Genomic DNA, 13196 nt, shown 5'->3' with positions numbered 1-13196 from the left:
TCTCTAGATGGCAAAGTCATGAGAACAGAAGTTTATTATTCTAAATAGTTCATTATTCTAAATAGTATACTGTGTTGTATTCAAGCTTGTCATCTGTGAGAAGAGTGTTCTGAACATTGGCAACTTTGGTGGCTCTAAGCTTCCACATATTTTATCAAGAGAAAAATACATCTATTGTTTAAGCAATGATATATTTTTTGTAAAGGTAGTGGTTTTTTTCATTCTCTAGATGGCAAAGTCATGAGAACAGAAGTTTATTATTCTAAATAGTTCATTATTCTAAATAGTATACTGTGTTGTATTCAAGCTTGTCATCTGAGTGTTGAGTGTTCTGAACATTGGCAACTTTGGTGGCTCTAAGCTTTTTTATCAAGAGAAAAATACATCTATTGTTTAAGCAATGATCTATTTTTTTGGCAAGAAAAATTTTTTTCATTCTGAACATTGGCAACTTTGGTGGCTCTAAGCTTCCACATATTTTATCAAGAGAAAAATACATCTATTGTTTAAGCAATGATCTATTTTTTTTGGCAAGAAAAAGATTTTTTTCATAAATAGTAAGATGATATATATATATAGCTATCTGTCATTACATGACAGTAATTTACTGTTCGAGTTGCTTTTTTCAAAGAACAGTTTTGAGCTTTTCCAGTATTTTCATCTTGTAAACACAGAAGGTAATGTAGTATCTACACCTCACTCTGTGATCTGAGTGTAAATCATGACCATTTGTCTTTAGTTTCACTATGGGAAACCAGTCAGTGGTTTGTAAAGCTTCCTGGAAGGTCAGTAGTAGTACAAAACACATTGCGGAATTGCTGATTTTTAAACTGCTACTTATTCAGGTATACCTACCCATATATTCTCTGCCAGAATTCTCTTTCAGAAGCCTTATAGTCAGCAACTATAATATTTTCTTCATTTGAGATGTAGGAAAATGAATTAACAGAATTAGATAATTTGACAATAGTTTGGTAGGCTCTTCTCTTTCCATTGTTCATGGATGTTTTTAATACTCTGTTAGATTTTTTTTTTTTGGTATGTCTTTGGTGACAAAAATAATACTTAACAATTAAAAAGCACATAACACATTCAAGTCAAACAGGAAGAAGGAGAACTAGTGTGACTAATAAAGTTGATAGAGAAGGAGAAAGGTAGAAGAATATGCAGGGAAGGAGAAGGTGCATGGTGAAAAAAAAACATATTTGTACATGCATCCACTGTATGTAAAATATATTCAGTGTTAGAAAAGCTGTATTGCAGAGGGAAAGACAGTAATCATGGGAAAGAAAGTGTACTCAGCATTGTCAACCTTGTACTTCCAAAAGTCTTTAGAGAGATGATCAGTGTTGTCTTATATTGGTTGACCATGATTGTCTTTACCTCTGGTCTGACTGTACATACTGCTTCTGTTCAAGTGAAGTTTTTCTTTGCTCTCATTGTCATAGAGTTATTTTCCTGTCTTTAACCTCAAAAGCTTACCTCCTCCAATCATCTCCAATAAGGCTAAATACCACCCTTGCTAGAGCCAGCAGCGTACACTGCCAAAGATACGTCTTAATAAACTGTTTTTCCTGCTTATCTGTAATTCACTTAGATCCTTTTGTTTCTGTTTGGATTATCTTATTTGGCAGAAAGATCATGCTTATCATTAGGAAAGGTCGTCTGAAAAGATGATTTTTTTCCTCTAGTACAGACATATTTGCTCTAGGAATTGTGCCCAAAGCATTTAGGTTTTTTGTCTTGTTCAGTTATAAACATTCATTTTAGCTGTGTTTTTTCTCTCGCAGGAATTCTTTATGGCACAATGACCTTAGAGCTTGGGGGAACAGTCAACATCACCTGTGAGAAAACTGGCTACAGTGCAACAATTGAATTCAAACTCAAGGTTAGTAAACGCTGTGAGTGGGCACAAGAAGGAGAATGAGCATAATGATAATAAAAAAACAATTATTAGGTCACTACTTAGATGTGATCTGATGTAACATGGAATTGTCTTTCTGGAAATGGAGGAATTTTCATTGTAACTGCTACATATCCAGCTATGTGTATCTAACAAATAGTGGGTGGGGTTTTTTTTTACTCAAGGTTAGTAAACGCTGTGAGTGGGCACAAGAAGGAGAATGAGCATAATGATAATAAAAAAACAATTATTAGGTCACTACTTAGATGTGATCTGATGTAACATGGAATTGTCTTTCTGGAAATGGAGGAATTTTCATTGTAACTGCTACATATCCAGCTATGTGTATCTAACAAATAGTGGGTGGGGTTTTTTTTTAAAAAAAAGGAGCTATGTGTATCTAACAAATAGTGGGTGGTTTTTTTTTTTAAAAAAAAAGGAATTATATTGTCATCTCTCTTTTTAATGTATTCTTCAGGGTCCAAAGGTTTTGACTGAAACTTACAGTGCTGTCTTCATCTCTGGGGATAAGAGATGCAAACATACTGCTTATCTCCAGCAGTGGCAACAGTGTGTGTCTAGGAAACTGTAAGAACAGGGGAAGTGTTTAGTGATCTGATCAGTGGTTCAGGTATTTTGTGTATTGTTGTTAATATACCTTGGTGATTTTTAATTCTCTAAGAATGTTCAGGGTCTTTTTAAACTCCTGGAGAGCCCTTGGATGATAACTCAGACCCAGGTTCCCCTCTTCCATCCTGGGTAAAATTTAAGTTGCTCATAACACCTGGAATAAAGATGATGCAAAGGCTTTGGCTAACATTTATATCAGCCTAATGCCCAGTGCTAACCAACAGTTTACATGGACTATTTTTGGCAGCTGTGCTTGCTGTAGGAGCATCTTCCCACTCACAAAAGCTAAACAAAGGTTTCTAAACTACTTAGAGATGGCTTGCACTTCTGAAAAATACATTTGCCATCTTTGAGGCAGAAATTGGTTTAAAGCTGAACAAGCAGTTGTTAAGGAGAAGTGTGCATGTGGAGAGGGAAACTGTATTCAGTTGAAATTACAGGGGAAGCATAAAAGTTAGGAGGCTGTGTTAATTGATATTTTGCCTCGTCAGCCCACAGGATACATGTGCAGACTATCAAAGAAGCCGAAGAAAATCCCTGGCAATCATTTTCGTTGTTGCTTCTGCAAGAGTTAATCTCTAGTAACAAATGGTCCTTGGCAAAGTGGTGAAATTAGCGTAGCAAATGACTATTTCCTCCAAGACATCATTGTGTCACTGTTTTCTACATTATTTTCTGTTTTCTTTCCAGATTTCTTAGAAAATGCTTTTGCTCAGCAAATCTGTTATGAAAATACAGCATGAGAGAACAACTTACTGTGGTTTTAGACTTGTTTTGGGGATTAAATAGGCAGAAGTTACAATATTAAAAGCCATCAGGGCTGTTTACGTCTCATCTCATAAATGCACTTTTTTCCTTAATAGTAAACATAAATGCAAAAGTAATTTACTACTGAAACAAACATGAAAGCATTTCTATTTGTTTTGCAGCCTTTTTTGGGTAACAATGACAGTGTTAACCAAATATCAGGGAAAATTAAGCTTGGCAAAGAAGTTCTGGCTATTTTGGAGGGTCACTGGGTAAGTAGTGAGTGATGGTATTTTATAAATTCCAGTGATAGTTGAGACAGGTGAAAATAGCACTTAGTTACAAAAAAGACTGAAGTTTAAAAAAAAAGAGTTGATTAAGTACTACTTTGATAGAAATTATCTCTTTATAGTTAAACGATTCTCAAGAAAGTATGGAATCAACATAGTGTTATTTGCAACTGTTATAAGGTGGAAAAGTTGTGTACGTTTGAGTAGTTCATGAAGAAAATGCATTTCGGCTTGTGAAATGTTTTTAGTAGTACATGTGTTAGTACTATGAAGAATTGTTATGGCACCAGCATAAAATGTTTAAAGTTGTTTCAGTTCTGGTGGGATGATACTGGCATCGCTGGTTTTCGGATGTGGTAATGGTTCCATTGCATCTCTGTTCCAAGTCAGAACTAGCACAGAGCGCAGAAATTGAATTTTAAAGTTAGCATATCTAATTATTCTTAACGACATGCATCTGAAAGAAAAGACATTCTTGTTACAAAAAAAATTGCTTATTCCTCCCTTTTGTATTTTTTTTTGCACTCTTTGAGATTCTTACAATTAAGGTAACTGAATTATATATGTTACAGGACAGTGAAGTTACTATTAGTGACAAGAAGACAGATGTTTCAGAGACATTCTGGAACCCGACGTCTGATATCAAGCAGCGTAGATTACCTAGATACACAGTGAAGTTTGAAGAGCAAGATGACTTTGAGTCAGAGAAGTGAGTTCACTTTAGACCCATGTATAATTATTTTGACAAAATAAAAATCATCATCATCTCCAAATTATGAACAAATTATGATTTCTTTCTTTCCCATGTCTGCTGATACTGGCCTGTAAAACAAGAAAGCAACACCGTTAAATACAAGATCATTATTTACAAACTTTACAATCATGGAAAGTCTTGATGGAAGTGTAGATAAAACATATATTACAACACAGTAATATTCTGTTTAGAGGATGGTCCATTTACTTAGCCTATAATTAAGGAAATATTTGCAATTATTGTCAGGCTTTGGCAACAAGTGACAAGAGCGATAAATAATAAAGACCAAACAGAAGCTACTCAAGAGAAATACGTTCTGGAAGAAGCTCAGAGAAAGAGTGCCAAGGAGAGGAAACTTAAGGGTGAAGAGTGGACGTGCAAGCTGTTCGATCAGGATTCAGTCACAGGAGAATGGCACTACAAATATGCCGAGTGAGTCCTGAAGTGCTTGTAACAAAAACTGCTTGTTAAATGCTTGGTGGTGTTGCTGAGCCTCTTCCTGTGGTTTCAGGAGCAAAAGAACTCAGATACATAGCTGAGTTCAAACTCGTGAAAGACACAATGCTATCTGATATTCTTATTTACATATTTTAATTAAAATGTATAATTTTTTAGCTGAACTTGGTTGGCCCTTTTAGTGTTGAAAAGGCAGTGGTTGCTAATGCAGCAAACCACGTTTCATGTAACCATTGCAATGGGCTTTTTCTTTTTTATCTTTTTGGTTATGTGCCTCTACAAATCTGTGCTATGTTCTAGCATTTCTTGGGCATGGCACTTCGGCATGCATTGCACTCCTCTCCCCTGCTGCCCCCCGAGACTGACCAGAGCAGCTACACAGATTTTCCCAGACTGGAAAATATGGTACATATGGACATACCAACTGGAAATCAGAAAAGCCTGTGCTTAGTTGAACTGAGCTATTTAGTTTGTTATATGTTAGAATAACTCTGAGAATAACAGGTTTACAGCAGCGGTTAATGCTGGGACCAGGTGGCTCTGCTCAGCTGTCAAATACGCCCTGTGCATATGAGTGTCTGTGGTCTCTTTGTGTGGTGATCTGGGTCAGAAGATGTAGAGGTAGCTGTCTCCCTGACTGCTGGGATGCGTTCTGTGTTCTCACCAATGCTTGCAAGAGTCAGCTTGGAGCTGAGCCCTTTACTAGTGATGGTTTTCACAGAACACCCACATTCTGCTGATTCTTTTTCAATACCCAGCACAATTCTATGTTGCAGGGATTGTAAAGTAAAATATCCAAAGATGATACACTCTGAATTAAGTAATTCTGAAGCCATGGATGCTGGAAATATATTCCTATGGCTAAACCTGGGAACCCTTCACCCTTCTGTACAAGAATGGCGATATTGGGGCAGTGGCCTACGTGTACGTATGGGGAAGAGTACAAGAATCCTGAGTATTCTTCATGTCTCCAGCAGATTTGCAACGTGGAGGTTTCCTGGAAGCAAGCAGGGATTCTGTGTATTTAGCAACTCTCAATAGATTTCTTTTTCTTGAATTTCCATAAATTTCCTTGGTTTCTTCTTAACTCTGTGCAGACTTCTACCACCCAAAACATCCTGCAGCATGGAATTCCCCAACTAGACTAAATGCTCTGTGAAACACCCTCTCTTGGTTTGAACCTTCTAGTGTTGTTGATGCCTCTCCCTGTTGGAAGAGTTGTGAATAGTCCAGCTGAATTGGCTGCCCATACTGTTGAACCCTGTGTAAAACCATCAGGAAAAGTACTGCACTTCAAATTTGTTAGACTATGCCCTGCAGCTTTAAGGCCTATCTTATTAATCTGCGTTATTTCTTGTCCCCTTGGCACCTTGTGATTCAAGGATGTGCCACGGAAATTTTACTACGTGCTAGAAAGCAGTCTGCGCTGTCAGCAGTCCCTGACAGCTGGGAAGAAACTTCTGTCTCCTTTTACACAATAATGCCAGCTCACTACCTGGTCCATGTAGAGAGCAGTCTTTTATGCTTACTGTGAAAGCTGTGGCATTTGTTAAAGTATCTGGATTATGGATTTAGGCATCTGGATTACAGATACAAAAGGCCTTTGGGAGAGCAATGCCTTGTTCTTACCCAGTTACCTTAGATGACATTTCATTCAAGTCAGGTTAAGTCAAGATGTAAATGCAGGTCTGTTCACAACACCTGAAACAGCTACAACCATTTTAAAAGGCATACAGGAAGAGATGAAAGGAAATCCATGCTTAATCTGCTCTCACTAAAGCTCTGTGCATCAGAATGATCTTCATGCAGCTGACTTGCAGTTTCTATCCTGAAAAGGCTGTAATCAGTGGGGATGTCGGTTTTTGCTTTTGGCTGTTGTTCTCCAGTGAGCTATGTGTCTTTTGCTTGATTTTTATTTTTTTCAAAATTCTGTATCAACCTGTACTTGGAAAAGCACTCTTAAAAAATCAGAACAAGCAAACTGTGCGTAGCTCATTAGTACCTCTTGAAACCAGTCTTGATTACTATTAGCCACTTCGGGATGAAAGCAGGTTTGAGGTGACTGATTCTTAACCTCTCCTTCCTAGGCATCTTTTAAAAGAAAAAACAAATAACAGTCCATAATAATAATGATTTTAAAAATCCCCCAATTTCACTGTAGTTCTAGAATAATAACTGTACAGTAAGCAGAAAACCTCTCCATGCTTGACATATATATCTCTAGCCAGATAATTTCATAGTTATATTGTTGGTTAATACAATAGCTTGTACTCTTACCAGCTGGCTGAGGGTTTGACCTGGACATGAAGTTTATAATAACTGTACAGTAAGCAGAAAACCTCTCCATGCTTGACATATATATCTCTAGCCAGATAATTTCATAGTTATATTGTTGGTTAATACAATAGCTTGTACTCTTACAAGCTGAGGGTTTGACCTGGACGTGAAGTTTATTTTTGGCTCTCTTGGCCCTTCAGTCTGAGACTGGTCCATAGATGGAAGATAGGATCACTAATTCCGTGTCTGACTTCTATGTAGGGAGAGAGACCTTTCACCTGTTCATAGCAAATAGTTTCTGAGCAGGAAAATAGTTCTGATTTAAATTGCTGTGCTATTAATCAGTTATATTCACTTTGTCTAGTACCAGACCATGGGACCCTTTGAACGATATGATCCAATTTGAAAAAGATGGCACCATCCAAACAAAAGTTCGACATCGGACACCAATGGTATGTTCCAGTTCTGTTAGCAGGTGCAGCAAGATCCAGGGACTTGTATATATTGCATCATGTGTATAAAGGTCATCAAAGCCTTGGGAGCGATGGGAAATACTGTTGTTATCCTACAAAAATGTAGTTTACCCAGTCCATAGTCTTTCACTTCTGTGTTGCATCCTAAGGAGTAGAGATGACTTGATTGGATAGGAATATAAAATATGCAAATTTGAACCCAACAGTTTGATATATTTGCCCTTAAATGGGAAGATGCACAAACTTCAGACTGCTTATACATCAAAAATTTTAAATTGGACATCTATTAGACTTTGTGCTTTTAACTATTACTGTTGGAATGTGCTGCTTTGCTACAGTTCTGGTTCTCTGGAAATAATTCGTAAGTTTATCAATTGTAGGTTAATGTTCCAAAAATCAAACGAAAGCCAGCCAGTCAGAAGAAAGGGGAGTGTGGTTTCTCATCCCCGGAGCCTGATAACCAGGATTCCTCTGGGAGTGAAGGTAGGAAAAGATACATTTGCGTACAGAAATAATAAATTTATTTGACAGTGAAACAGAGTTGTGTAGTCACACATACTCTTCTTATCTCGATGTTTGTATTATGAAATAATGCATGCTTTAGATCACAGTTTTATCCAATGTGAAGCACATTCTGGAAAAACAAAAGCAGCGTAATGGCTCATGGTTTTAATTGCAAACTTTCCTGTCCTTTTAAACTTCAGGATGTAGTGTAGGTAGGCTTAAGTGCTGCACGTATTTAGTATCTGGGGGAAAAATTGTGTTTGTAAACTCTTTTCTTTCTTAAAATCGTTTTAATTTGTAGATCAGTATGTTGCTAGAAGGCAGATTTTTGTTGTTGATAATGCTTGCAGAAATTAAACAATACAGTGAGTGTTTTAAGATACTTGAAGTGCTTCCCTTGCTGTCCTTCTGTGCTACAGGTGACTCTGAAATAAAGCTTTAGTTTTCAATAGAAGCTTAGTTAGAAAACTTTCTCCTCATTTTTGCAACTGGTTGAGTTTGTCATTAGTACTTTGTTCCTTTTTTGACTTAGCAGTCACTTCTGTGAATTACATCTGGCTTTTGTATCTCTCTAGCGCAACTTCTGAAGCATAATACAAGAATAAGGAAAAAAGGGGCAGACCTTGGTGAACTGCAGAGTGCCATTGAATCTATAAAGGAAACACAAGAAGACATTAAGAGGTAGTACTAAACAAAATGCTTTAAAATGGTTTAGAGAATACTGATTTTCTAGCTTTTCCTCCTTGGAGGCTGGTATGTAGCTTTCTGCTTTAGAGCCTTGATGTCTTTAAACTACCCTTCTTCCCAAATGTTGATTGCTCAATGATGTTTCATAATTTTCCTTAAAAACTGTCTTCTGTAGGGAGCCCTAACATACTAGAAAATGCCAAATTGTCTAGATTGTAATTTACAGGATATTATTTTCTATCTTACAGAGACATTATGGCTTTACGAAATAGAGTCACTTCTAATTCACCACCTGCGGACTACCATTTCTTGCAGTTTAAGCACTATGTCTTCATTTTACTCGTGGTTCTGCTGCAGCTTATCGTTAATTTCTTGTTCAAATAGGAAGTGTGAACAAGGGCCTTTCTGAACTGGAATGATCGAACTGTTACTGGGGACCATATTTTAGGTTGGACTTTAAATGATGCAATATTATCTAAAGGAGGCCTGTAGCAACAACTTACAGAACTTTGCCTCAGCGTCCGTGGTTCAGAATCATACTCCCGTCTACCCAGTTGAAGTAAGAATTGTGTAAGTGCCAGTCCACTCTTGCTCCTGGTGTGTGCCTCTGTCTCGCAGACATACGACATCAGCCTTGTGTTTTATATTATGTCATAAGCTGTACCGATGAGTCTTCACCACAGAATAGATGAAGTTAAAAATTCAGAGGTCAGACCCTGTAGGTAGGATGTGATTCCTGTTATGGTAGAATGATAAACGAGCATACTTTGTTACATTTAAACTTACCATTTTTGTAACAAAGAAACTTTTGAAGTAGCCAACAGTTTTTTGTAAATGGCGTTGGGTGTTTGGAAGTAAACTTTTGTTTAAGGTCAAACAAATGCATTATTATACAAAGATCATGAGTGTTGGGAACTGGCAAGTAAAAAAGCTGAAGTCTTCGGTAATTCTGCAATGTAATGTCCTTGATTTGTCTTGGAAGTATGACAGTTTTTATCCTGAATTACTATAGTGGCTTGTAAGCCAGCTGTTTTATTTTTATAGTTTTAAACCTTCAGATTCTTCATAAAAACATTCCTGCATCTACTGCACAGAGCACATTTTTAACAGTACAGCACCCGGGAAGGTACTGTCTTGGTCCGCTCTCTCTCAAGAGTTGCAAATGTCAAGGATTTATGGTATGTTTGTAAGTCTTGATAAATCTACAGCTTTGAATTTACATTTGTGTATGGCCATGTCACAGTAAGCAGACAGACTGCTGATGCCTGGACTCTTTCTTATTTCTGAAACAAAACGTGAAGATGCAAAGGTGTGCTTAGTATGTAGCTTGAGTTGAACCTCCCAAAAGGCAGACCATGTGGAACAGAATTCGGGCACTGTCAGGAGTTCACCTGCAAATGAAAACATGTGTGTTTACAAGGGGAAAGTCTTCAGAAATTGTGGGATGGCTACCAACACACGTATCAAAACAAATGAGAGTGAAACCCTAAGTCTTTGTTAAACTCCTCCTTACTGCAGTATATACTACCTAACGGAACACACGGATGCACCTGTTCATTATGCTGTAGCCATACAAATTAATGTGAAGCTTAAGTTTCAATTTCAAACCAGGGTTTCTAACATTTTTATTTGAAGAAATATATGCATGTATAGAACTTGAGAAATTTCAGCAAAAAAATGTCACGCCAGTGTTTATCTGGTGAATTCCTTACGCCAGTCAAACGTACCGAGTCAGAAAGGGGCTGTAGTATCGTAAAGGTACTCTCAGTAACCCAGATGAGAGAACAGGAGGATGAGCAGCACAATGCAAAGGGCAGCCAAGTTTGTTTGCAGAGGATCCTCTCAGAAACCAAATCCATCCCGGGCAGTGGAACAGCTCAAAGGTCACTTCTGGCTTTTTGCCATGGCCCGGTTATCCCTCTGCCTTGGACAGCCTCCCTGACTCTCCAGGTGATCTACCTTTCTGTTCCGCATCAGTCTCACCCGGTGTTTAGTGAAAATACTATTTACTCCTTGTCAATCTAGCTCATATATTGCTGTGGCTGACATCTTCACACGCCTCCCCTTCTCTCTTACCTTTCCCCTTCTTTGGGCCTCAGCTACGTAAAAGTTTATTGCTTAAGCAGTCAACTTCAGCTTATTTCTTACAGCTTCCTGTTAGCGTAGTTTGGTCTTGAATCATTTTCTGGAATGTGGTACCTTAACCAGAGTGAGTGATCTTGTATACGTGGGCAAGACCAAACCTGGTTGGACTTCTATTATATCTACAGCTGATGAGGCAAAATTTGTGAATACAGAAAGTCCCTCACTGTTTAAAAAAAAATCTAAAAAAAAAATCCCTAAGTTAAGTCTCTAAACAGAAACTGAAGTTGTTAGCCATGTATAAAATGGCATAAAGAAAGCAGAATATAATAGCATTAATTTAATGTTCTCAGCCTGGAATTTGACCATTCATTATCGCATTCAGATGTCAAAGCTTCACCTGTCTTAAGATCCATCACAAGCCTTTAAGCATACTCTGTACATGGGAGTAATAGGAGGAAACGAGTGAGAATTTGGGCAATAACTTCAGTCCCCTAAAATAATACTCTGCTAAATTTGTGGTGCTGAAACTCTTGACTGATAGTTACAAGCTTTTATCTCCCTTGTAAATAGAAATGTCCTTCTGCCCTTTCTTGTTTTTTTAATCACTTCTATCCAAGATCAGTTAATAACACAGCCTGCATGTATTTTTACACGGACTGCATGGTAGTAAGTGTGGATTTGACTCAGCCAGGTGGCTGGCAGCGCAGTGTTGGACAACGTCGGACTAAACAGATATTCCATATCTGAAATTCATGCTCAGCTCAAGATAAGTAAAAGACTTGAACAGAGTGAGACAAAATGCCTGTGCTTATTTTCCTTTTCAACTTATTTTTTAGAGTTTAATTTTGTTGTAAAAGTGGTTTTAGTGATGGTCCAGGAAGGTGAAGGATATACGATGAAACTTTTTGAAAAGTAAAATTGCAGACTTCTGCTTGACTGTATGATTAGATAAATTCTAAAAAGTACATTGAAAACCTAGTAATTCCTGTTTTGCTGGGTTTTGTATGGTGTTCCCTCATGTGAATAGAACAAAGAAATTTCTTGCCTGATTTTTAAAGTACAGCGGGTCACAGGCATGTGTGAAGCCTCTTCTTTAGCGCATCACCCTTGTCCTGTTTAACCACGATGTGTATCTGATCTTGAATATTATGTACTTAAGATTGAGGTCTGCACATTGTTATAAAAATTGATTGTACAGTTTGCAGATGTTTGAGGGCTGTGGCCTCCTACTAGTTTTTAAAGTTTAAAGCAGCACTTGTTTTCACGTTTGATTTACAAATCTTGTTTTGTTTGGTTTTGCTTTTTTTCTTATACAGGAAGTATTTTCAGAATTTGTTACCATGTGGTTTTGTTGTTTTGGTTTTGTTTTTTTCAAATGCATTCTAAGCCTTTAATTTGCCATTTTAGGTACAGATTGCCTAGTAAGGTACAGATGACCTAGGGTAAGAAAAAGTAAATATGCCATGTGAAATGTAGCAAGTATCAGTTTCAGCAGCAGACGATGTTTCTTGCATTTCACATGTTGATTCCTTTTAAATAGTTGACATTACTTCATGAGGGTATATAGCCTGGTTGTTCCCCCTGCCCCCCCCCAATTAAATCTCATAAATTACATTTGAAAGGTTGTCCTATAAAATGTAGTGATGATGGTTTCTTCCTTTTTTTTGTTTGTTGTTTGCTGCCCTCCTGTGCCTTTGGGAATTTTTTTTTTTCTTGCTAGACTGGTGTTTATGAAACAGACTTTGGATTCAGTGTTTCATATAGCTTCTTAAAGTCTATTATTTCACCACTGTTTGTGTAAATAACATATAACAAAGATTCTGTACATCTCTAAGTTTTAATTATTGTTATTTCAAGGGTATCATCAAATCACAGGAAATTTAGCGGATATTCAAGTATTGTAAACAGTGCCTTCTTGATGGGTTTCTTGCTGTTCTGAGACCTGTAAAGATTTGTCAAGTCTGTGCCATATGTAACATCTGAGCTTTTGTGAGGGCTTTTGTGTTTGAAAACTAACTTCAGACTCGGGGCGGGGGGAATCAGCTATTAACACGTTAAATTATTCCCTCTTCTGGCTGGTGGGCCACGAGTGGAGGATTTCTGGTCTTGGATACAATGAAGCTGCGCCACGTTGTTTGTGGTGTTACAGAAGTAGCCGTAAGAAAACAACAACCTCGGAGACGGCTTATTTCGGCTTTTTCTCCTTAACCGAACTGCGAAGCAGCAGGGCGAGGACAGAGGGCAGGCTCCTGTCGCCGGTGGCTGTCCCGGCCCGTCCCCCGCCCCTGCCCCGGCCTTTCGTTTGACCACGTGGGAAAATCAGTCTTCACGACACGGAGCCCGTCCCCATCGCTGTGTTTCTGCTCGGTCGCCGCCGTTCCCGCGCTGTA

The 13196-nt window shown here is 37.9% G+C and overlaps 2 protein-coding genes across 7 annotated transcripts in view; both read left to right on the top strand.

The window, feature by feature from the left end:
• Window positions 1–12069, top strand: part of OSBPL8 (oxysterol binding protein like 8) — a 76356-nt gene extending 64287 nt beyond the window's left edge. For all 6 annotated transcript variants that reach the window (XM_019471975.1, XM_009278925.2, XM_009278928.1 and 3 more), the window contains 8 exons: window positions 1791–1888; window positions 3463–3552; window positions 4143–4279; window positions 4571–4756; window positions 7422–7509; window positions 7911–8013; window positions 8610–8715; window positions 8970–12069. In XM_019471975.1, coding sequence (XP_019327520.1) covers window positions 1791–1888; window positions 3463–3552; window positions 4143–4279; window positions 4571–4756; window positions 7422–7509; window positions 7911–8013; window positions 8610–8715; window positions 8970–9105 — 944 coding nt within the window. In that variant the 3' untranslated portion in view covers window positions 9106–12069. The remainder of the gene's footprint in view (window positions 1–1790; window positions 1889–3462; window positions 3553–4142; window positions 4280–4570; window positions 4757–7421; window positions 7510–7910; window positions 8014–8609; window positions 8716–8969) is intronic.
• Window positions 10912–13196, top strand: part of BBS10 (Bardet-Biedl syndrome 10) — a 4964-nt gene continuing 2679 nt past the window's right edge. The window contains exon 1 of the mRNA XM_009278938.1: window positions 10912–10930. Coding sequence (XP_009277213.1) covers window positions 10912–10930 — 19 coding nt within the window. The remainder of the gene's footprint in view (window positions 10931–13196) is intronic.

The sequence above is a fragment of the Aptenodytes forsteri genome, unplaced genomic scaffold, assembly GCF_000699145.1.
Source record: "Aptenodytes forsteri isolate BGI_AS27 unplaced genomic scaffold, ASM69914v1 Scaffold259, whole genome shotgun sequence".
Taxonomy (NCBI): domain Eukaryota; kingdom Metazoa; phylum Chordata; class Aves; order Sphenisciformes; family Spheniscidae; genus Aptenodytes; species Aptenodytes forsteri.
The sequence above is the reverse complement of the archived record's forward strand: the minus strand, read 5'-3'. Positions and strand labels throughout refer to the sequence as shown.